The sequence below is a fragment of the Ursus americanus genome, chromosome 2, assembly GCF_024610735.1.
Source record: "Ursus americanus isolate L20-20 chromosome 2, mUrsAme1.1.p, whole genome shotgun sequence".
NCBI lineage: Eukaryota > Metazoa > Chordata > Mammalia > Carnivora > Ursidae > Ursus > Ursus americanus.
The window spans coordinates 103,195,015-103,220,140 of NC_142128.1; the positions used below are offsets into that span (position 1 = coordinate 103,195,015).

Genomic DNA, 25,126 nt, shown 5'->3' on the forward strand with positions numbered 1-25,126 from the left:
GGCGCTTGGGGGGCGCAGTGGGTGGGGCATCTGACTCTTGATTTCGGCTCAGGTCATGGTCTCAGGGTCCTGGGATCGAGCCCTGGGTCGGGATCTGCGCTGAGCGTGGAGCCTGCTTAAAATTCTCTCTCTCACTCTCCCTCGGCCCCTCCCCATCGCTTGCACTCTCTCTAAAAAAAAAAAATCTATCAGGGCCCCCGGCTGGCTCAGTCGGTGGAGCATGTGACTCGATCTCAGGGTTGTTAGTTTCAGCCCCATACTGGGTGTAGAGATTACTTAAAATCTTAAAAAAAAAAACCAGTTTTTTAAAAAAATGAGAAAAATGTCAATTGCATTTTTACATATGAGGAACAATGGGTCTGAAACTATAATTAAGAAATAAAAGATATTTACAGTAGCAAAAAAATATATAAGGCATAAATCTAACAAAATGTATGAAAGCCCTTTATGGAAAAAACTATAAACCTTTCCAAGGGTTGTTAAAAATCAGTGTCCATGGAGTCATATATCACGTTCTTGGATAGACTCAATGTCATTAAAATGTTGGTTCTTTACAAGTTGACATATAAATTCAATGGAATTTCAATCGTGTGTGTGTGTGTGTGTGATTTGTGAAGCTGATTCTGAAATTTATATGGAAAACGGCCAAGAATAACCAGATCACTCCTTCAGTAGTTGGGGAGACTTGCATTTCCATGTGCTGAGGCTTAGTTTGGGTGGTGTATCACTGGTCTGCAGATGGTAAATAGACCGGTGGGACCAGAGAGCCCAGAAGGAGACTCATCGGTGCACGGAAACCTGAGTTACAGAAAACGGAGACAGCACATCAGCGGGCGGCGGACCGGCTGCTGGGCGTGTCGCACTAGCGCGAGCGGTTATCCACACGGAAAAACAGACTGGGTCTCAACCTCACAAAAGCAAGCATACAACATACAATTCTGGATAGATTGAAGACAGATGCATAAAGGAAACAGTAAAACATTTAGAAGAAAATGTAGGAAAATATCTTTATGTCTTTATGATCTAAGGGGACAGATGAAGTCTTAAGACACAAAAAATATTTACCATAGAAAAAAATACTGATATTTTTGACTACTTTAAAATGAACCTGTTTGTCCAAACACACCTTAAAGACAGTGAAAGGAGAAGTCTCCAGGTGGGAGAATATATTTGTAATACATAGAACTGTCCAAGAATAGTAGCCAGAATATGTTAATATTTCCTACAAATCAGCAAGAAGACATATAACATAAAAGTAGACAAAGGGTGGGACAGACATTTCACAGAAAAGGAGACATTAGTACTTAGCCCAGAAACATTTAAGATTCTCAATCCCATTAATAATCAGGAAAATGCAGAGCAAAACACACGAGGTGCCAGTTTGCACTTGCCAGGTCGGCCAGCCCGGAGAGCCAGTCGGTATCGGGTACCGGCAAGGGTGTGGAGCAGTGGGAGCGAGAACCGGCTGCTGGGGGGAGAGGACAGTGTCACAGCCGCTTTGGAAAACGGTTTTGATGACCCAGTGCCGACAAGGTGGCACAAGAACTTTTAGCTGGTTTGTTCATAATGTATCTAGCAGGGGCGGCTGGGTGGCTCAGTCGTTAAGCATCTGCCTTTGGCTCAGGGCGTGATCCCAGAGTCCTGGAATAGAGCCCCGCATCGGGCTCCCGCTCCCCCTGCTTGTGGTCCCTCTCTCGCTGGCTATCTCTCTGTCAAATAAATAAATAAAAATCTTAAAAAAATAATAATGTATCTAGCAGGGGCTCTGGTTTCTCCAAAATGCACGTGGCAGGGAAGTAACCTTGAGGAACACTGAGATGCCACTTGCAACATTACACTCAGGCCAGTGAATTATCACGTAAGACAGGCAGCTGACAAATGCCGTGTGCTTGAAGTCACACTCACATGGTGGCTTTCTGCACGGGACACGGCAACAAGTTCTAAAGTGTGGGCCTCTAACCAGGCCCTGCTTCTCAGAGTTGCAAACAGTGGTGAATGTTCGCACGTGTCCACTTGGAACAAGACATTCTGCGGTAAGTTCTTCAAACCACGCTAATCGGCCAATCGGATTCTTTGAACTACTGTTGTGCTTTGAGTGTTTTCCTTCTCGATGGCTGTGTGGGAACAGGATACAGTTCTCACCTCTGACTCCTTTCAGTTAATAATGAAAAAACATTTTTAAAGGCCGGGCTCTGAAATTCCATTATATGACATTATAAAAACCAGCTATCCCGTGCAGCTGTTTGAATAGCAGCCGGAGAGAGGATTTTATTTAATAAAAGTGTAGTAAGAAGAGGGCCTTGCTTTTTCTACGTTAGCATAGTTGAGCAGGCACACTCCCGACAACCTCGCGATCCCACTCGGAGAGAAATGTTTGCACGAGCAGCGGGAGACGTGCGTTATAATATTCATAGAAGCACTGCTCCCAGTAGCAATACACCAGATATGGCCCAGATGTCCATTAAGAGTAGAATCTATAAATAAAACCGTGGCCTAGGTCTATGACAGAATACTACACAGCAGGGAAAACGAATGATCACTACACACATTCATGTGCGTGAATTAAACAAATATACGGAATTTTAAAAAAATCACAGGATAACACATACAGTGGGGTTCCATTTATATAACGTTCTGAAGTAAGTAAAACCAAACAACATACTGTCTCGGGATGGCTATGCGGGGTAAAAACCATCCAGAAAAGCACAGGGATGAGGGGCACAGCTCAGGACGGCGGCATCCCCGGGGTGAGAAGCTGGATGGCCCTTCTGGGGACCTGCACCTGTTCTATTTTTTAAGCTGGGTGGTGCGTACAGGGAGGTGCTCACTTTACTATTTTTTATTTTCATTTATTTTAAAAGATTATTTGTCAGAGAGAGAGAGGGAGAGGGAGAGCACAAGCAGGGGGAAGGGCGTCGGGGGGGGCAAGGCTCCCTGCTGAGCAGGGAGCCCAATGTGGGGACTTGATCCTAGGACCCCAGGACCCCGGGATCATGACCTGAGCTGAAGACAGACGCTTAACTGACTGAGCTCCCCCAGGCGCCCCACTTTACTATTTTTTAAAGTGTATACACGCATCCTCTATATTCCTTTGTATATAAATTCTGCAACAAAGATGCTGTTTGAAAGAATGAATGGGACGTGAAGGTGTAGGAACTTATGTTGGGGAGAGAAATAGGGAAATGGGGTGCTGTTACAGACGAGGGGGTCCAGGCAAGGTTTGTTTTCGGTTTTCGGTTTTAGCTGAGAAACACGGAACATATTTTATGCTGACAGACAGAAATGATGCAGTGGAGAAAGGGAGATCGGTGTTTTGAGTGGGGGGAGGGATCAAGTTGGAGAAAGTACTTGGCAGATGGGGGGGCGAGGGGGTCCAGGGCCAAGGGCGGGATTGGCCTCTGGGGACAGTGAGAGCCCTTCTCCCACTGTGACAGGGACAGTGGCTCCGGGTTCAAACTCAGGTGTTTGCAGACTGGGAAACTGGACGTTGTGAGTTAACAGGCGGCACGGGGCGCCCGAAACCCCTGTCCATCCCGACGTGGAGACAGCACTAGGAGCATCCCCACTTCTACTGAGGCGACCCTGCATGGGCTCCTGGATGGGGGCTGGTCACCTGAAAGGCCAAGAGATGATTAGAAGCTTAGAATTTTCACCCCCCACACCCCCACTTATCCAGAGAGGGGGAGGGGCTGGACATGGAGGTACTGGTCGGTCCTGCCTGAAGACTCCTCCATAAAAATCCTGATGGCACAGGGTTTGGGGAGCCTCCAGGGGGTAGACACTTCCACGTGCGAGAGGGTGACACACCCCGGTTCCATGGGGACAGATTTCCCGCGCTTGGGACCCCCCCAGACCTCGCCCTGTGTATCTCTTCATCTCACTGTTCATCATGTCCTTCATCGTGTCCTCTAGTCAGCTGGTAAATGTGTTTCCTGAGTTCTGTGAGCTGTTCTGGCAAATACGGCAAATACAGCAAATACGGCAAATACAGCTCTAGCAAACAGAGCAAACTTGGACTCAAGACACGGGTCGTGGGAACCTGTGATGTGTAGCCAAGTCAGACAGAGGCTGTGGTCACCTGGGACCTACCACTTGTGACTGGCAGCTGAGCCCTGACCCCGGGGGGCCTGCCACCACCTCCAGGTAGACAACAGCGTCAGAACAGAGTTAAATCAGGACACAGGATTGCTTGGTGTGGGGATCCCTCCCACACACACATGGTGACCAGGCGTGTGGGATGTGGAATGTTGCGTGTGAAAGTAGAGGAGGAGCACAGAGGAGGGAGCACTGGGTTTTCCTAAGACGGGGCCACCTGTCTTCGCGGTCTCCATGCTGGAAGAAGCACATGGCGGGTTCTCAGCTGACATGTGAAGACACAGGGGAGATCTGAAGTGACAGCGGGCATGGTGTCACCCAGAGCGTCAGACAGTGGACTGCAAGGGCGCCGGAGCCACACGGGCTGGTGGCCAGAGACGCTCAAGGAGAAGATTTAGCAGAGGGTCAGTCACGGTAGCAACATGTCCAAGGTTCGAGTGCAGGTCAAGTGGGGCGGGGACACTGACAGTGGTTCTCAACCAGGGTCCCAATGCCTACCTCCTGGGGGTGAAATGTGTGGGGACTTTTGATGTGGCAATGACTGTGGAGGGGGCAGGACTGTCTAGCAGGAGGGACTGTCCAACCCCAGGGCCAACAGAGCCCCGGGGAGAAACACAGGGCGAGGGGACAGGATGGGTCATCTGTGTGAGCAGAGTCCCTGGGAATGAATGAGGACAAGAATAGGGTGGAGGAGAAGACAGGCAGGAGGAGGGAGAGCCGAGGGAGCAGCTGGGAGCACTGGGGAGCACGAGCTCAGCAGAGCTGGCGGTTTGGGAGGGAGAAGGAGGAAGTATGTGGAAGGTGCAGTGGCAGCTGGGGGGACACACTCTGGGGGTGTGCACCTGCAGGGGACAGCTGGGTTTCAGAGGAAGCAGAGGGCAGCAGACATTCGAAGAGGTGGAGGCTATGGGGCGCTTGCCTGTTGCAGACGGGGAGTCCCACTGGAAGGGTCCCGGCAGGGATGAGTGGCCAGGCATGTTCGGTGTGGCTGGGGGTGCAGACTGAGCAAGGGTGGCCCAAGAGCTTGGACTTCCAGGGACCACTGCCGAGGGACGGCCTGAAATGGGTGTGGTCCTGGGGGCCTCTCACAGGCAGGCGGGCAACGGCTCAAAGGACAGTCCCGAGTCCCAGTGCGTGCTTCAGGGGCTTCCAGGTCACTACGCCTCGCGGCAGCTCCAGCGGGGTCAAGTTTACACTCCCGGTTTACTGGAATGCTCGAGGTTTTATACGGATTCGGTCAAGCCCAGGGGACATTCAGGAAATCCTACCACACCTCTACTGAATTCTGGAGGGAGTCAACCGCCAGGTCCTTCAGACGTCGTGTGAATGACACAGGACAGGCTGCCTGCCAGTCACCGCGTCTAGGAATTGTCATTTCTGTGGGCAGAGAAGGCTCGAGCCGCATGGAACGGACAGAGCAGGGCTTCTCTGACCTAAATGCCCACGTGAATCACCCGGTGTGTCCGTCCAGTCTCTGGAAACACGTCTCCATGACCAAGCTGAGAGAAGGATTGTCTTAGCTCTCACTAGCGCTCCCCTTGGCCTTGACTAGAAGGAAATGTGCCCACTGCCGTGTGCAGGGTCAAGGTTCGTTTGGAGACGTTCGTTTTGGGGACAGGAGCAAAGGGATGAGTTCGAGAGGGCTCAGAAGTTCCCTGGGCTCACAGTCCGTGAGGAAGTCAGAGCCGCCCGCGTCTGCTACCTCTTTACTAGCGGCACGAAGCCACTCATCTTTATAGCACAGATTTCCACACACTCGAACAAGGGCAGGATCGGGCGATGAGAACCTCAGGCGGATAACGGGCAAAAGAAAAGGCTACTGCGTGTCCGTGTATTTGGCGTCTTCTCCGCAGGCAAGGCCAGTGCTTGACCAGATCTGAGTGTGTGACCAACTCATTAGAGCCTGTTAGGACCCTAGTCAGCGTGTGGGGGGGGTTCCCTTTGGCTCCTGCGCTTGAGGGGAGGACAAACGCCTTGTCCGTCGTTCCCTCTTAGCAGGGAGTGGACCGCGAGCTCTTATTTTAACAACACTTAACTCAAGAGACCTTCTCGAGTTAGTGGCGGAAACGCTACTCGGCTGGTACAAGAAGCCGAGAGGGGAAGGGTCAGGCTGGAGGTGCTGCACAGACGCGAACAGGTTTCTAGGAAACGGGGTCCCATCAGCCTGGCTCCTGCGTGCTTGATGCTCCAAGATGGGGGTGCGCGCGCACGTGCGGCGGGGGCGCCCCCCTGCGGGCCCTCCCCTGCACTCAGGGTGGACAGCAGAGGACGCGTCTCCCCTCCCAGCCTGCTTCACGGCCCGGGAGCCGGGGAGGACACCCGCCGCCGCCGTGAGGAGTGTGCTTATGCTCTGGAAGCTATGCACCTGGCCCGCGGACTTGGGCTCAAGAGCGAGCACGCGAGTCAGTGCGAGGGTTCGTACAAGAGGGCCGCCCGCATCCACAGAGCAGATGCGGGCCTCGCGTTTTAAGGGTCACCGCCCACCCTCCAACACAAATACGTCACGGCTGTCGTCAGAAAGCACTAGAAAACATTTCTTATAAAAGTATTTTTTTAATAAATCGATGTATTTCAATGTTGTTAACATGATAGCCCAATGCTATATCAAGGTAGCAAAAGTGAAATTCCTGGTATTTTTTTTAATATAAACACTATGAATGACAGTACATATGCATTCAACTTCACAAGAAATTATCTTCAGGTTCATGAAGATTCTTTAACAGCTGTAACACCTCTCGGACAGTGAAGATGTGTATCGACTGCGTAGACAAGGCGAGTCTAATCGCTGAGCCGCACCCTGCGACCACACGGAAGGGAAGAACACGCGACGGCAGCATGGTCGGCTTGCCGAACAGAACCCGAAGGAAACACAGCACGTATCGAAACGACTGAGATTCTCGCAGAAATGGAGCCATAAGAAGACACACGGATTCGAGCCCTGAAGCAGTGAATGTGTTTCTACCCGTTTTGTGATGGAGAGAAGCCAGGGACCCGGAGCTGCGCAGCTGTGTGGAGTGTGGACTCTCCGCTACGCACCATGGCGCCCACCGGCCGCTCTGTGCAGACGCTGGTGAAGGGAACTGCACTACTGCCGTGGCCACAGCAGCGGCTGGCTGGGGTCCAGGCCTCCAGTGGAGGCTCCCTCGATGCCACCTCCTACAATTCCAGAGGCCGCTTTCCAAAGCCGATGCCCCTTCTTAGGGTCAACAAAACCAACCAACCAACCAACCAACCAACCAACCAACCCAAGGGCACTGAAAACCAACCAACCAGTAGCTTCTGACCCTCTCACATTCTGTCACTGTCCAACCCATCATCAGAAATGTGTTTCGCTTGGTTACAAGTACAAAGACATCCCTGACTCCGTCATGTCACGTGTCTCTTAGTGACTGGATTTTTCTGAACAGAGATCAGGCTGAGAACACAATTCTTTCCCGGCAAGGGCAAGGAAAAGCTGGTTAAATGCTAGTCCAGGAAGTCCAACCTCAACTCTGAACTACAGACGGGAACTGGTTTAAATGAGATTTTTCTAAAGTAATGACATTTCTTTCTTTTTCAACCTCAAGTACAACTGGATTGCAAGCAATCTCACCCCCAAAATGTTATCTGCTGATCACTAGGATGATAAATGGCGTCAGGCCACTATTTATTTTTACCAAGCCCCTTCACACTATTTTTCACGCCAAATGCCGCAGATGAAAGTAAATACAACAGAACAATGGTGAAATCAATTGTGTGCTGAGGGGCTGGATTCCGGATCAGCAGAGACGGGGTGTTCCTGGCTATTCACCAAGATGGGTCTAACGGACGGCCACTCCTTTACGTGGGTCAGCAGCACACACTAAAACCATGTGTATCTCAGGGGATGAGAAACAACTGCCACCCACCGCGTTGTTCAGAAAACATCCCAAGCGGACCACCTCAGACGCTTCCCACTAACCTGCTTTGGTACCCGGACCCTCCGCTGGGGGAACAGACACACGGCCAGAGTCTTACTGTTTTAGTCTCAATCTCCCTTTTAGGCCTGAACCAAGTCGACTTCTCGCAAAGATCATACACTCCCTTCTTCCTTCTGTCATCTCTCTTAAACGAGGGCTCTGCACCCTCCAAAGAACGGAGGCCAGAACTGTCAAGGCTTTCCTCTACAGAAACAGAACAGTCAAAAGCATAAAGTAGGTTAAGTGGCTTCGTTTTCCTCGGGTCAAAGCTTCTAACCCAAGGTTTGGTTTCCCTAGGAACAGGGTGTGCTTCAGTTGAGAAAATGAATCCAAATCAGCTGATGGAAAAGTTAAAAATGTCCTTTACTGAAAGATATGTATCTTTACAAAGAGCAATAGCAAACAATCCAATCTCGAAGTTTAAACAGAAGCAGGTGCCTGTAAGACTGCGCTCTCCATAAAGCTCAAGCCGCTGCCTCGGGTAATTTATGTGCTGCATCCAATACTCTACGGAGGACATTCATTCTTAAGGCAGAAAAACTGAATCTGACATGTAATGACTTGGCTCTTACATCCAAGGGTCAAACTGGGAGTAGATTTGAGCAGACAGAGTCCTTGCTAATGAGGACTTATCTGCGGTTGACAATTTCTTGCTCAGAGTACGTTCTGGAAGAGACACACTGGAGAGAACAGAAAAAGATGAATTTTAAGAGACACGAGTATCTTTCAACAAAAAGTCAATGAGACTCGGTTTTCGACGATGAGGGGACGCTACTCCCATCACAAGCCAACGGACACCAACACTCTGTCTGAAATGGTACAAAGAATGGCAGAATATTGAATGATTCGCTTTACGGAGAGTGTTACTTCAGACTCCAGTTTTCAAGGTCTCGTATAAAAAGGCAGCCTGAACAGTTAGAAAGCAGTTGAATGTCAACTCACGCCACGACTCAGATGGCTGCCACTTAGGTCTTCCTACCCTGTCGTCACACCCGGTGCAGGGAGGAGGGCAGCGGGATGTATGAAAATTAAGGTGAAGCCCCCAACAAGTGTGCAAAAATACTCCTTAGTGACTAGCAAGACTATCTTGAACGGAAACCATCGTAACTACAGACGGACGCAGGAAGGGGCCAGCCTGCTGGGGTGGACCGGGATTCGGGATGCAAGCCCCCCGGACCTGGGGGAGCCCGGGGAGCCGTCGCCCTTGGCCGCGGGGGCTCCTTCCCCTCCGCGTCCCGAACGTGAACAAAACCAAACACCAACCTAAAAGACCACCTAAAAGACCATTCTCGAGCGGGTGGCGGGGCCTCTGACCGCCCCAGTGCCTCCGGTGTGCCCAGCGTGCCCGCCGGCAACGGTCAACGTGCACAAAGACGACCCGCCTCGCTGCGAAGCCAGAAGGTTTTCCCCTCTCACCGCGGCAGGAGTCTGTGCGAGATTTGTAAACAGCGATACAAAATACTGTAAACATAACTTAACAGAGCTCGTATAAAACAGAAGTAAATCCGAATTTACAAGTGGGTTAAAAAAACCAGAGGGCAGCTTCATACAAAGTTCTCCCTCCTGCGCCAAGTGATTCTTTTGATTACAAATATAATCCTGAGCTGAAAAACGGGTTTGGGGAGAGCCGTCTTTGCATACGAATGTCCAGAGGACGCTTACTCTTTTACTTCTCTCTCGCTGACAGTCCACGGTCAGGGACAGCTCTGAGGGTGTGACTTTGGCCACGTTTACAGTTTTGTGTGGCGCCCGGGCCGGGGGCCGGCAGCGGCGCTGGCCACGGAGGTGGCCACGGCGGCGGCAGCGGCGTCCTCGGCCTCCTCCAGCTCGTCCCGCAGCTCCTGGCTGACGCTGGACTGCAGCGCGGCGGGCGTGAGCCACTCCTTCGGGAGGCAGCTCTGCAGGAAGGGTATACACGAGCTGAAGTAGGCCAGCCGGTTGATCCAGCGAGGGATCTCCTTCCCGCAGAGAATCTACAGACCAGAGAGGGTGTCGTGTTAGGTGAGGGCACTGAGGTGGGCCTGGTCCGGTGCCGGGGGGGGGGCGCCCCGGAAACGTGGCCTCCGGGCCTCTGCGGACATGGGGCACCCACCTCCGGAGCCTGGGCCCTCCCGGCAGCCCCATCCCTTCCTCTCTGCGGAGCCTTGTTCAAGCGGCCCGCTTTCTGCATCCCTATCTACCCTGTGACTTCTGTCCCCGACCCACTTCTCCCCAGGGGCTCGTATCCTTCCAGAAGGAAATGTCTCCCCAGGTGCACACCTGGCTTTGGGAGTCCGTGGCAGGGGTGGGGCCGTGCTCTGGACGCGGCCGGAACCCCCAGCTGGCCTCTCATCTGCAGGCTCTGCTGGCGGTGGCAGTGGCAGACGGGGAGCCAGGGGGGTCCCCACGGTTGATGGTGTGTGGCTCTCTGCCCACTTCCTGCCCTGACCCTGTCTTTAGGACTCCAGAGCCACAAGCATGGCCCGCCTATCTCAGATAGTAACAACTGGGTCTTCCACAACGAACTTTCTTTCTTAACCCTCTTGCCCGTCCCCAGACAACAACACTGGGCTTTCTGGGCCTGTGCTCCCCGGTCCCCAAAACCCCTTGGCGATTTTGCCTCTGGTCACATCACAGATTAGGATCAGGCCATCTGATCTTAGCGGATGACTTGGGAAAAAGGTGTCAAAATATCTTATGTCCAAAAATTAGCTAAAATGTAAATAAACCAGTACCCGTAATTAAGCAAAATACCTTTTCTCTCTAAAGGGTTAGCCTTACCTGACAAAGACTACATTTCCTTTAAATACGACGTCTCTGTCTTAACCACGGGGCAAGTGGTCTCACTTGAGGGAATGTGGCATGTTTTGACCAAACTGGATCACGTGGCTGGGCAGCACAGAGAGATAGAGAGTACTTAAAATATCTGAGAGGGGCTCGTGGGTGGCTCAGTGGGTTAAGCGTCTGCCTTCAGCTTAGGTCGTGACCTCGGGGTCCTGGGTTCGAGCCCCACGTCAGGCTCCCTGCTCAGTGAGGAGCCTGCTTCTCCCTCTCCCTCTGTCCCTCCACTCGTGCTCTCTCAAATAAAATCTTAAAAAATTTTTTTAGAGAAAGGCGTCCGTGAACTCGATCTGGGGGAAAGCCGAGCCATGACCTTCCACGATACCACTCCCATCTCTCCACCCTACGAAACCCAGGCAAACAAGTATTAGGTTGTATTTTACACCCAAGACACGTTCGGGGGGCGGGGGTATGTGCATATTTGCAGGTTAAGCACAGAAGTGGTGGTGAAGAGTATCCAGGTAGCGTCCGGCCTCTGTTGACTATTCACTTCCTTCAGCCTACCTCCCAAGTCCTGGTTTTACTCAATAAGCTACTTCCTCCCAAGCCCTGGTGGTGTGGCCTCATCAGCCCAGAACACGGTACTGTCAACTATAGCCTCCTGTTTCTATGGTGGGTAGATGGATTTGTGCTGGGGCACGGCCACACCTGTGGGCTGAGCTCTCAATGGCGGAGTCCAGTCTGTGACCAGTCCCCCAGCTTATAGCCCCCCCCTCCCACTCTGGCCCTCGCAGAAGCGTGCTGGTCCTCCGCCAAGCCAACATCTCGAAACTTCGAGTCCAGGCCCATTCGTGAGTCATTCAGCATTGTGACCTGAATTTTCAAAATGAACTGGGTTACAGATAGGAGGGCTGGCTGCGACACTGGTTTGAACGCAGGACGCGTACGTGTGTGTATACTGCCTCATGATGTAAAACATATTTCTTAGGGCGGGTAGCGGTTTATTGGCAAAATTACTTTTGCATTTAGGCTTCAACCGATAATTCCCCTTTTAGAAATTCACCCCCGACACACACTGCCTAGGTATGAAGAGACGTATGCCCAGGGTGATCCGTTACAGCGCTGTGTGGAACGGCCCAAGCGGCCACCCCTGATCTTCCCCCACTGAGGATGACGTGAGCTGTGGACCTGTCACTGTCGGCCTTTATTATGTTGAGGTACGTTCCCTCTCTACCTGCTTCATTGAGAGTTTTATCATAAGTGGATGCTGGATTTTGTCAAATGCTTTTCTGCATCTATGAGACGATCATATGATTTGTATCTTTCATTTTGTTCACGTGGTGTATCGCCCTGACTGATCTGCAAACGCGGAAGCACCGCTGCATCCCCGGGAAAAGCCGCACTCGATCCTGGTGTAGAATCTGCTTAGCGTGCTGCTGAGTCTGGTTTGCCGATGTCCTGTCGAGGATTCCTGCATCTCTGTTCACCAGGGGTGTTGGCACGTGGTTTTCTTTTTTTGTGGTGTCCTTGTCTGGTTTTGGTATCGGGGTGATGCTGGCCTTGTAGAATGAGTTTGGAAGTGTTCCCTCCTTTTTTTTTTTTTGGGAGAAGTTTGAGGTTAGGTATTAAATCCTTGAATGTCTTAGAATTCACCAGTCAAGCTGTCTGGTCTTGGACTTTTGTTTGCTGGGAGGTTTTTGATTCAATCTCCTTAGTACTAACAGGTCTAGTCGATTTTCTATTTCCTTATCATTCAGCCTCAGAACATGGTATGTTTCTAGGAATTTGTCCATCTCTTCTTGGTTGTCCAATCTGCTCACAGTGTCTCTCTTACGATCCTTCGTATTTCTGCTGTGTCCGTCGTTACTTGTTTCATTTTTGATTTGAGCCCTGCCTCTTTTTTTCTTGGTGAGTCAAGCTAAAGGTTTGTCAATTTTGCTTATCTTTTCAAAGAACCAGCCCTTAGTTTCATTGATCCTTTTGCTTTCTTTTTAGTCTGTATTTCATTTATTTCGACTCTGATCTTTATTACTTCCTTCTTCCTACTAACCTCGGGCTTTGTTTGTTCTTTTCTAGTTCCTCTAGGTATAAGTTAGATTGTTTGAGATTTTTTAAATCTGGGGAGGAGGGGAAATTCATGACACCGAAAGAAAAACAACAACTCTTGATCACCTTTGGAGACTGCTACTGAGCTGCGCAAGCGGTCCCCGAGACCACCTCCAGTTAGACGATGACTGGCCGAGAGGGCCACAGGACTGGGCACACGGCTGCGTCCACAGCCATGACCTACGACAGGCAAGAGGACGCAAAGTCCAGAGGAAACCAAGCACAAGCTTTCAGAGTGCCTCTCCCAGCAGACTCACACAGGATACACTTAATGACCCCATGAAGGAGCGGGGACAACACGTGTGAAATGCCCACTAAGGACGGTTACTAGACACCCAGCATCCAGAGTCTTACTGGGGCCACGTCGTGCGGGTAGCCACCCGCTCCTCAGCACGTACCAAGCTGTTAGATCCCCCAGCATCTAAGCAGGTGTTTCACAGAAATCACACTGTTCATACAAACAGGTCAGGCACAGCCAGCCACCCTCCATCCTGAAAATCAAGTTCTCAGATGCCATCCAAAGCCCCCCTCGGAGAAGCAGGCCTTTATAAGGACAGCGGCCTCTGGCCTGTTTTAGCTCTTTTTTTTACACAGCACCCCCCAGCCTCCAAACTTGGCCAAGCTGCTGTTATAGCAAATATTATCAAAGGGCCCCATGCAGGAGCGTGAGACCAACCTGAAGTACTGGTTTCAGTTACACCCTTTACGGTTCCTGGCCTTAGACAGTTAAAACAAATCCCACTAACCATCAAGGTTGACTTTAAAAAGCCAGGTGGCGGCCACCGTGTTTTCATGTGAACCTTCTTTACCTGGCCGGACACATCATTTAGGATCAGAGCAACTCTGGCCAGTAACCTGACGTCAGCCTCAAAGGTTTTCAGGGTTGAGGCAACGTCATGACAGGGTACACGCACAAGTAAAACCCCAGAGGGCCTGTGGGTACCCCTAGAAAGTCAGTTTATGATGTTAGGACACCCCAAACAGGGCACACGGGTCAGGCGGTCCAGGTTACAAGGCCCCCACCCAACTTGCTTTCTCTCTGGGAGTGAGCACCATGGGGTTGCTTTAGACCGGAGATTTCTGTCCCCTCCAAGTTGGTGTGCTGAAATCTTAACCTGCGACATGATAGTGTGAGGAAGGGGGGCCTCGGGGTGGTGGTCAGGGCATGAGGGCCAAGCCCTCACGAACAGGATTAGGGTGCTAACCAGGAATGTGAGAGCCCCTCACTCCTCCTGCCACCTGAGGCCAGGGCAAGCAGCAGCCTGTGACCCAGGGAGCAGACCTCACCAGATGCTGAATCTGCCAGAGCCTTGATCTTGGCCTTCCCAGCCTCCAGGATGGTGAGAAGTAAAGGTCTGTTGTTGAGAAGCCCCCCGGGGTCTGTGCTCGTGTTCCAGCCACCTAAATGGATGAAGACAGGGCTTCTGCCCGAGGGTTTCCAATCTAGCCTGGAAAACTGGCTGAAGCTTGGTTTCAGAGGGTCTGCCTAGAGATGGTCAGATCCAAACAGTTCTGTGTGTCCATGACGCCAGGTTATCGGCCTCATGAGCATGGAAGATGTGCGCGGTGTCATGTGTGGCGAGTGTAGGCACAGGGCAGCAGCCCGCCGGATCCAAAGTACTTGCAGCAGCTCAGAAAGGCAGAATGCAACGTGTTTCTTTAGGACAAGGGAAGGTGCAGCGTTGGAAAGCAAAGGTTATTACGCCCCCACGCCCTTTCTCCCTAGGTGCCAGGGTTTGGGGTTTTGTTTGTTGTTGTTACGCAATCAGTGTGTGCCATTTAGCAATCCTAACTTCACATTGTAAAAATTATCCCCTGCTCTCATCCAGCCCTTTTTTGGTCTGGGAAGGATGGACAAAAAAGGGACAAAGAGTTCTTACTGGAAATATTTTTATGTAACTGAACTAGACGGGCACATCATGTTAGGGATTTGTCAGGATAAAATCCTGAAATTTTCAGAAATTTTCAGAAAATTTCAAAATGGGTTTATACAGCCAGCCGCTCCCTCTACCCTGACCATTTACCTAGCAAACAGCTTGGAGAAGACTACCCCACGTCTGCGGACAGCTGCATCTGGTGACTGCACAGCCTTGCTAAGGCATGCGTGGTGGGAAGCGGGAGGGGGCCAGTCTGGCTGCCAACCCCCGGCTGCCCCCGCAACTAAGCCACAGTCGTGACCCCGGGAGCCAGACACGTCGGAAGCGGGCGGGGGCTCACAGTCCTGGTGATGTGCTTTCCCCCACTTGGAGTTTTGGCAAGAATCACTGGTTAGGGATTCAGTAAGTCCCTGTACTGGAAACCTGGAGCTGACAAGCAGCTCAACGCAGCCGGTCCTGGCGAGAAAAAGCCCTTTCCTGGCGGCACACGCAAGTAACCCAGACGGGTCGGTCAAGGTCCGTAAGGCTTTCACAGCGTAGGGCTCCACAGATAGTGTCCTGCCCTGCAACGGTCCCCAAGGAGAAGTCCCGTTTCCTGAGTCTCTACCTTTCAGTTTAGCAGAGAGGGTAGCAGACAGCGCTGGGTTTCAGCCTACGAGTCAAGCCCAGGCAATCAGGACTGTGAATTCAGGATTTCAAAAAAAGGCCAGGGCTTTTCTTTGGCAGGAGTAAAGCCGGGATGCTGCAAGGCCAGGGAGCCATGTTTCTAAGTTCAAGCAACATGCAAAGTTTCCCTAAGCCCTTTTTTAAAACCCATTACAAAATATGTATGTTGGGCCGGAAAATCAGCAGCCCGGATAGGTCGGATATCTGATTTTCCAAGAGCTCATTAGTATCTAAAAACTGCTTTTTAACACTCTGAAGTCCACCTGTAAATGGTCTCTCTTTGAATGTTGTCTCCCTTTCTCCAGAGACTGCAAGAGGCAAAAATCATAGTAAAAATCTCAGCTGTGGAGACACATTTTCTTTCCATCATCGAAAGACTTAAACTCCATCCACTGTATGGATGTAAAAAGCAAGGAAGTTGTGCCCCTTAACACTTTCTCTCTGCGGCATTCCCCACGAGAGACGATCCCTGTATCCTCTATAAAATTACATGCACAAAACGTTTTATACTAATTCCTATCCTATGTCCATAGATGCAACAATCACAAAATACAATTCTTCCCTCATTGTGAAGTTACTCCCACTCTCACAGCAGTGAACCTGGCCATGACAGAGGTTACAGCCGTCTGGGGGGATCCCAGCTGGGACAGGGCGGGGATGCTTCGGCAAGCAGCAGCTAGAGAATTACTGCGGTGTCCCCCCTGCTCCCCTCCTTACTGGGCTCAAGTCTGCAAACGTTTTAATCATGTTCCCTCCCACTTGGAGGAGAGAGCAACACAAAAGTTTAGCATTTTTGGCTGCCCCAAAACTCAGCTTTGGGAATTCGGGGGGCTTTTCCTGCCTGGAGGAGAGGACAGACCTCACGTGTCACCTGGGCTGCACTTCGTCCCCCTCACACCGGCAGCGCGGCTGAAACAGCCAGGGTTTCCAGCACGCCAGGTCTCCAGGGCCAGGTCGACCATTCCCAATTCCGCAGGTAGCTTCCCCTGTCACAGCGGACGGCGGCCCGACAGCTCCTCCATACCCTGGATGAGCGCACAGCCACCTTGTCTGTCGAACGAGGCGACTGGACTGGGTGCGGCTACTATCGCTGCCGACTTTAACATCCTAGGCTCCTACGGCTCTCTGGCTGCACTGCCTACACGTGGGGTCAGGAAGGACCGAACCACCTTCTCTCGTTCCGGAAAGGCAGCCAGTGACCTCTACGGGATGCGCGTGTGCACTGCTGGCGCTCCTCCGGCTTCCACGCCCGCACGAACCATCGGGGCTCAGGCGAACACGAAGATGCCGACTCTGTGCCCCGCGGCGGGGTGCAGACGATGTGAATCACGAGTCGTCCGTGCTGCGGGTGCCGGACACATCCTCCGGGAAGCACGGCGCGCCCACCGCGGGCCTGTCCGAGAGCCGTGCTGCGGAAGCCACGGAGCCAGGGGACAGGGCCAGGGAGCCGGGCACCCGTGCACAGGCCACCGAGCCGGCAGCCCCGTCTGTTCTGCCTGCCGTCCGAGTCCTGCGGGGCCCAACGCCGCCCCCCTCCAGCCGCCCAGAGTCGGGGAGCTGGGAAGCTCCTCGGGTGCTAGTTAATTCTCTCGACCTTATTTCCTAATCTTGTGATTTCTTCCCTCCCTTTTCTGTCTGCAGGCCCTACGATTCGGATCTAGTCTCCCGCTTGGGAGTCCAGACTGGGAAGGCAAACAAGCGCCCGTGTGTAAGCTGGCAGAACGAAATTTCCAGAGCAGCAAAACGAACGACTTACTAATCGTTTTAAGAGCCAGGAAACAAATTCACAACAGCAATTAAAACAGGAAAAGAGGAATCTCGCGGCTGAGAGGCAGCCGTCGCTCAGGCGTTAGTTTCTCTCAAGCGCACGTTCCAGGCGGTGACAAAAGCGCAATCCGAGGAGGCGACTATCTGTGTGGACTCCACCCACGGCCACGTCGTGACCGGGCCACGGTCTGAAAGCGCGCCGACCTCGGAGAGCTCATCCAGACAAGACACCACACCGCGCTCTCCCCAACAGGAAGGATCGGGAACGCACGGAGGAGACAAGGGGCTGCGAACAGCCGGACGGCGAGGACGCCGGCGCACGTGCTCTGCCCGAGGGGTCTGAGGAGAAAGCCACTCACCTCCGACAGCGCCGAGGAGAAGTGATTGCAGTTCTTATGCATCAGGTGGTAGGCGTTGCCCTTGTACTCTTTCCCCAGCTCTTCCACGATCTTCTCGATGTCATCCTCCAGGAAGTCCGTGCTCCCTAAAACTACAGCTTCTCTTGAAGAACAAAAAGAAAGAGGAGAGAAACAAACATGACTGTGTGAGTTTTAAGTATTTTTCTAAAGAACTTGTTCAAAGACTTGCTTATTCCCAGGAATATTCTGACCGGCGTAACAAAGCCGAGTTCATGTGATACAACTAAAAGGTAAACGAGATACTTCTAAACTTTCTCCTGAGTTTCTACTTTTCTGCAAGGAACTCCTAGGTATGTTACCTCTGAATCCTACAAATGCAAACCTGCTCATTTTCTTTATGAAACAGTGTGTCGTATATTGAAAATGTAGCCATGTGTTATTTTTACAAGCACTGTGTAAGCAGTCGGGTAATCAGAGAACCAGATCCATGCGGCCAATACTTTGCCCAATTATACTGGCATCAAAGAGCCGGCCACGATCTCACTCAGCAATAGTCTTCTGCGTCACCTGCTTCTGTGCCACTGTGAGCCGGACTACCAAACAGCTTTTTTTTTTTTTTTTTTTACAGCGTTATAAAACCAACCAATTAAAAAACCCCCCCAATTAAAAAAATAAATACCCTCCACCTGACCCCGAACTACTACCCTGGAAATGCAACAGACATTATCCAATAGAAAGTAGAACTTTAGTCAGATACAAGTTAGGCATCTAAGAAAACTGAAAATACTTAGAAAATCCTTTCATCTAGTAGTCCTGTTAAAAGGGAAACCTAAGGAATAGATTCAGGATGGTATTATAGCAAATCAGCGATACGCCAAGAAAACCATTAACTTGGTAGTGATAAAAGTGTGTAGCCTTGGGATGTCTGAGTGGCTCAGTCGGTTAAGCATCTGACTTTGGCTCAGGTCATGATCCCAGGGTCCTGGGATCGAACCCCGCATCGGGCTCCCTGCTCAGTGGGGAGCCGCCTGCCACTCTGCCTACTTGTGCTCTGTCAAATAAATAAATAAAATCTAAAAAAAAAAAAAAAAAAAAAAAGTGTAGTCCTATCCTGAATTTCAAGGGTACAACCTCATTTCACTACTTTTTACTTGGCAAGTTAACGATCAGAGGCCCAAAAGTTTCTTTAAGGCTCTTTGAGCCTAAGGTTCTAAATATCTCTTCAAATACAAAACTTAATTAAGAAATGGAAATCTGATTATTACGCATTTAAATTCTCAGTGCTTTTGACTACTCAGAAGGCTCCAGAGTATTCTAGTTTATCAAAACATGTAATATAAGCACCTGTTAATAACAATTTCTCAGTTAACCAACTATTCAGTTATTTCAAATGTATAACGTGTCCCTTTCATTGGGAAAAATGAAAAGATTAAAAAAAAAAAAATCCTACTGAATGGGGCACCTGGGCAGCTCAGTCAGTTAAGCATTCTGACTCTTGATTTCAGCTCAGGTCATGATCTCAGGGTCGTGAGATCGAGCCCCGCGTCAGGCTCCATGCTGACTGAGGAGCCTGCTTGGGATTCTTTCTCCCTCTGCCCCTCCCCCTGCTCACACGCTCTCTCTCCCTATCGACCATTTTTTTTCTCTTCACGCCATTTTATTTTTAAAATTTTTAACTTTTTAAAATTTGTGTTGACACCCAATGTCACATTAGTTTCAGGTGTACAGCTGAAACATACAGGTGAGACTGTTTACAGAGTCAACAGCCCTATATGCTCTGCTCACAAGGGTAGCTACCACCTGAAAAATGAAGGTATTTGTAACAGTGTTGGGTAGGCCGCAAGAAGACCGTCTTCCATCTCCCCCCTGCATGGGAGGTCGAGGGGAAGCAATCACTACATATGAACCTTCTAAACCAGAACCCAAGTTATACCAAAGTAAGAACATTTTCAAAGTACATGAGATAACTTACATGGGTCTTGAGTAAAAGCAACAGACTAGGTTATTTAAGGCACATCTGGCCGAATTCCCATGTTTATACAACTTCAGATAGATTCAATTTTAAATAAAGTGTCAGCAACTAAAACAACATTAAAGAAACATTTTAACTTCCTAGATTTTCATCTACAGAATGAATTCTGTATGCCTGAAAACACGCTTTAGCACCTAAGACAGTGTAATAAAAATTGTCCTCCCTACTTACTTAAATTTAAATGTTTCTCCTAGTTCAGAAGCATTTCCTGGGGAAATTTCAAATATTCCAGAAAAGGGGTAAGGATGGCCACCATAAGCAAATTCTGAAAAGAGAAAACTCATGATTTTTAGTATTTATCACACAAAACTTAATCAGAATGCTGAATTAGCTTTAAAAAATGATGAGGATAATAATGATACCATCTAAATATTTTCCAGGTTACCAATAACTTTCACAAACATCTCATTCAGCTGTTACTTGTACACAACAGTTGATACAAAAGGCCTGAAACTCGTAACGAAAGACACTCAAAGGTGATCCTGTATTTCGCGTATGCTGGTGAGAGCAGAGTGACTAACACTCACGGGTGAACGCGGGCTCTCTGCCTCACGATTGTGCCAAACTAAGTGGGTGGTCCATTCCGTGTTTTGTCACTTTCTAAATTAAAGCGATCAAATGTTAAACTTACACTTTACTGGAAAAACTGTCTAATAACAATGATTTTGCACGGCTCCTGGGCTGAAGGCTCTTGGTTTATCTTTGAGTAAGGGTGAAACTTGAGCGAGCCTGAAAACTGAATTTTCCTTTCCCCTCATTCAAGAAAAAACAAGCTCCCAGATTAACACGTACACGTACTCACACACTCTCTGCACGGCGCATCTCTGAGCCAGGAGGGGCGGCTTGTGCTACGGGCTCACGAGATAGCAACTCCCACCCAGAGCAGAAGCAGAGAGTGCTTTCAGGTAAGGAAGGGACTAAAGTTCTCGGGAGGAGATACTTAGATAGTGAAGTGGCATATCGGGGTGGACTTATTTTCAAAATTACAAATGTTTACATTAATCTCATCACTTAAAATTTATTAAATATAATAGTGAAAGGTCAAAGAACAAGGCAGATACCAAGTTTACATTTGATCCACATCTTCCAGAGAAAAAAAGCAAGGGCGTGGATAAGAAATAAAGCATCCGACACTCAATTCTGAAATAGTAAAAATTATCTTAATGACAGGATTTTATAAAACACTGTAGATAATCAGGTTAGACATGGAAGGATTATGGTTAGATGTTTTATTTCCTCAATTCCAGTAAGGAAGGTTGTCGAGCCATTTTTTTCATTTATTCAAGAAGTGTCATTCACTTTCAGCAAGATTACCTTGGCTAAGCTTCCATGACATGTTTGGACCATGTTTCTAATTATTCCTAGATCACCTTAGGGAGGGGAGCAATGATTCGACAGGTGAAAGAATGCTGGACTAGTAGATAAGAACACTTGGGTTCAAGCCCTCGTCTCATTAATTAGCAGTAGGACTTTCAGCAGAGCTGAGCCTGGGTTTCTTCATTTGCAAAATGGGGAAACTGCCACATGCCCCCATGTCCTTCTCTACGTCACAGCAGCATGACCACGTGGCTCAGAGCTGGATGGCACTTACAAGACTGTAACTCACCACAGAAAGTCAGTTAAACAGGAACACGCACAACTTTGGCAAAAGCCAATTCAAACAAGGGAGCCAACCCAGAGACGACGAAGCCACCTGCAGCAACTGCCCTGACCACTGGCCCTTCCGGCAGGAGCCTCTTTGCTCTGGGGGACTATGCGGTAGATGCAGCCTTTCCAGCGAGATGGAGCTTACGCGGCGGATCCCTACAGCGAAATTTCCTGCGCTACGCTGCTGCCAGAAGCAGCTCACATGGACCGTCAGGAGGGGCAGTATAAACGCCACACTGACACATCAGGGGAAATGTGCCTTTGCCTCGTGTTCCCGACTTTTCCTCCTGTTTGCGAAAGCTGTCTGTAGCCGCAGCGGGTCACTCTGGGTAGCCTGCAATCACATGTTCTTACAGGTCTTGCACAAAGACTGCTTGGCTGAGGCAAATAAAAGACGTTTCTGCTACAGGGTGAGTGTATGCTGCAAAATAATACGTTCTTCCAACCCTGCTAGAACCGGCAACGTGGTCGGTGTTTGCAGACCATTACTGCCTGCAGCTCGATCTGGAGGCAATGACCCTGCACCAACGGTGGGAATCAGAACCAAGGAAAAAGCTGCTGAAATCCAGGCTGCTTGGTTTGAGTGGCTCCTGTCATATTTATCATAATAAAGGGCCAGGAAGAATAAAAGGGCTGAGTTAATGACGAAGGCCATCATTCCTGAGCAAAAAGCTAGATGTAATCAGGGCGGGAATTGCTCAGTCGTATGTTTAAACTTTGTAATGACACACTTGCAAGACTATAAAACAAATTTAATACTGAAATTCCCTCAGGAAATTGGTATCTCCAGTTTGACACTCTCGCATCAACTCATCTCCAACCATAATGACTGGTTTTCAAAGCACAAGGTTTCTTAGGAACTCCAGAATCTGTTAGCCCAAAACGGTCATGGTAAAACAATCCTAAAAGGCACATATCTTTTAAGACCCTGTATTTGGAATAAAAGATAACTATGTGAATGTATGGTCACATACTTTAGTACTTTCTCCCCAAATACATTCAACTTTGGGTGTTTTCCCAAAATACAGGGTAAACAAATATGGGGAGATTTTCTTCTACATTCTGCAGTAAGGTATGGAAGCAGCTGGAAAGAGAGGAGGAGCTATAGCCAGGAACTACAAGTCCTTCAGAAGAAAACAGCCTATGCAGACCGTGAGCACACGTACCTCTGCCGTAGACCTCGATTCCCGAATGAAAAACGCCAATTCCGATGGGTGAGGTGTATTCGTTCATCCAGTACTAGGGAAAAAGAAGAGAGTCAGAGTATCTGTCCATTTACAACTTAACTCCAAATGACAGGCAACTACTACCCCCACATCCTTCATGGAATATTTAGGCCTTTCTAACTCCATTTCTTAGTAGTTTTCCTTCTGACCCCAAAACTCCATGGTAACCGCTCATTTGGTCCGATCTCTGCACCCATGCTTGTAGGACATCCCACGTGGAATGCCGTCCTGGGTCAAAACGACTGTCTCAAGTTGTAAGGGCTTAGAGCATAAGCCATAAAATCTAAACTTGGTCAGGCTGAGGGAAAAATGGATTTAAAAGCTCTCTTGTGACTTAAAAAGAAATCATATATAATGTATGCTTTCATATCTATTTTTCTTCTATCTTAAGCCTTCCCTTTCATTCTCTGGTGAGCTCCCCAAGGACTGGGATATTGTATTCTTTTTCAAAAAATGTTTGAAAAAGACATATATATGGCATGTATGTCCTGATTCAGCTCAAAGTTTGGGAACGGTAATACAGGAACAAATAACGTGAGGCACAAAGTCTACCACAATCTTCTTACTGTTGACATGCAGTAGACATTCCCAGAAAAGGTAGTATCTGTATTGAGTTTTTAGGAATAAATGAGATTTCCCCAGATAGAAAATGGGGGGGGGTGTGTGGTGGACTGGAGAGGAATGGGGAGAAATGTCTAGAAGGGTGAAGAGGGTGCACCAGCATCATGATGTGAAAACCTGGGGGTGACTGTGGAGGGGTACAAGGAGGACTAGAGAGGGTTTACGTAGAAGAAGGTAGTAAATGAGTCAACAGCTCATTAAACAAACACTTAGGCAACACTTAACAGTGTTACAAACCCATTAAGTTTCTTCTAGGTTAGAAGATAGATAATTTGTCTTTAATTTTTCTGGGTTTATTCAAGTCTTAGCCTTGGTTCCAGACCCCTAGTCAGTTTCTTCCAGACATCCGGAAGTCACATTCACATACATTGCTGGAGGAAGCATAAATGGATAAAGTCAATTTATTTTGTCCTAAAATGTACCTGGAAGAAAAATTAAGCAATAAACAAATACCTGAAAAAGAACAGGGAACTTTCTCATCTAGGTATCAATACACTGATTAACAGGATGGTACTGCTTTAGAACAGATCCTTGCATGTGTAAGAATCTGGTGTATGATAAAGGTGGTGTTTACGATTAATGATAAAGGATAAACTATTAAAAATGTGTCAATAAAACTCATGCATAAAAATATATTTCATGTATCTAAAAATTCTGGTGTGTCTAAAAATAATCATAGAGAAGGAAATAAAATAGACTGAAAAAAATTCTTAGATGGGAAAAGATGACTTAAGTAAAGCAAAACCTAGAATTTCTACAGGAAAACCACAGATACTCAACAAACACTTCCAATTTTTTATTGTGTAAAACCACATGAACAACATCAAAAGATAAACGAGACACAGGGAAGAAAAGATCAGAATGAGAATACATCTTGCTCTCTCGACCACATTCTATTTGGTTCCTGATTTTGGACAGCCTGAATTTGGATGGCAAATTAGGAAGGTTTTTATCTGAATCGATTTGATTTTGGATGCAGCAGTGAGGGTACATACAGAAAGGGATTTCTCAAGACTTTATCAAATCTACTTAATTCCACAGTTCAGGCAGCAAAAATTCAGGCAGCAAGGGATACTGTATACAAAAAGCTCCATTAAAAAAAATAACCCCCATAGACAAGTGAGCAATCATAGAAGAAATTAATGGCTGACAAACATGAACATTCTCACTAGTAAACAGAAAAATACTAATGAAAAATAGTAAGCTACCATTCTTTTTTAATCCATCAGATTGGCAAAGATAAAAAATATTGCTCAATATTGCTGGTGTCGGTAAGGGTGTGAGGAAGCTCCCGCCAAAGTGTGAATCAATAACAGTTAATTAACCATTACACCTCTTGGGAATCTATTCTACAGAAATACTTGAACATATGCAAAGACATATTCCGGGATATTAACTGCAGTTGTCTATGATACTGAGAACCTAGAAACAACACAAATATCAGTAACAGAATGGTTAAATAAATTATGGTAAATCTGTATTCTGAACTATCATACAGCTACTAAAAAGAGTAAGATAACTCGATGCATATGGCCATAAGAAAACACCTAAGACATATAAGGTAAAACACCGAGTATGATGCATTACCTGTCACATGACTGCATATTTGCACAAAATAAAGAAATACGACCCTTGTGTATATTTTGTGCTAACTATGGAAAATACAACAAAACTGCCATTGACTACAGCAAAAGAAAGTTTGAAGGATATAGATCAAACTGTTAACAGCTTGGGAAAGGGGCGCAGAGACAGCAGGGGGGGGAGTGGAGCAGTAGAAAGGGATTCTTTCACTTTTATCTGAAAAACTTGAAAAAAATTTATATTTATTGAGGTATTATTGACATACGTTCTATTAGTTTCAGGCGTAGAACACAGTGATTTGATATTTGCATACATTGTGAAATGGTCACTATAATTAGTCTAGTTCATATCTATCACCTTACAATGTTAATACCATGCTACTGACTATATTCCCCACACAGTACAATACATCCCAAGGACTCACTTATGTTATAACTTGGAAGTATGTACT

At 48.4% G+C, this 25,126-nt stretch overlaps 1 protein-coding gene across 2 annotated transcripts in view; it reads right to left on the minus strand.

Annotated features, from left to right (window-relative positions):
• Positions 1–284: 284 nt before the first annotated feature.
• The window catches only part of DESI2 (desumoylating isopeptidase 2), a 51,021-nt gene continuing 26,179 nt past the window's right edge, over positions 285–25,126 (minus strand). For both annotated transcript variants that reach the window (XM_045796223.2, XM_045796232.2), the window contains 4 exons: positions 22,414–22,486; positions 19,772–19,865; positions 17,569–17,710; positions 285–10,006 (listed from right to left, as the gene is read on the minus strand). In XM_045796223.2, coding sequence (XP_045652179.1) covers positions 9,764–10,006; positions 17,569–17,710; positions 19,772–19,865; positions 22,414–22,486 — 552 coding nt within the window. In that variant the 3' untranslated portion in view covers positions 285–9,763. The remainder of the gene's footprint in view (positions 10,007–17,568; positions 17,711–19,771; positions 19,866–22,413; positions 22,487–25,126) is intronic.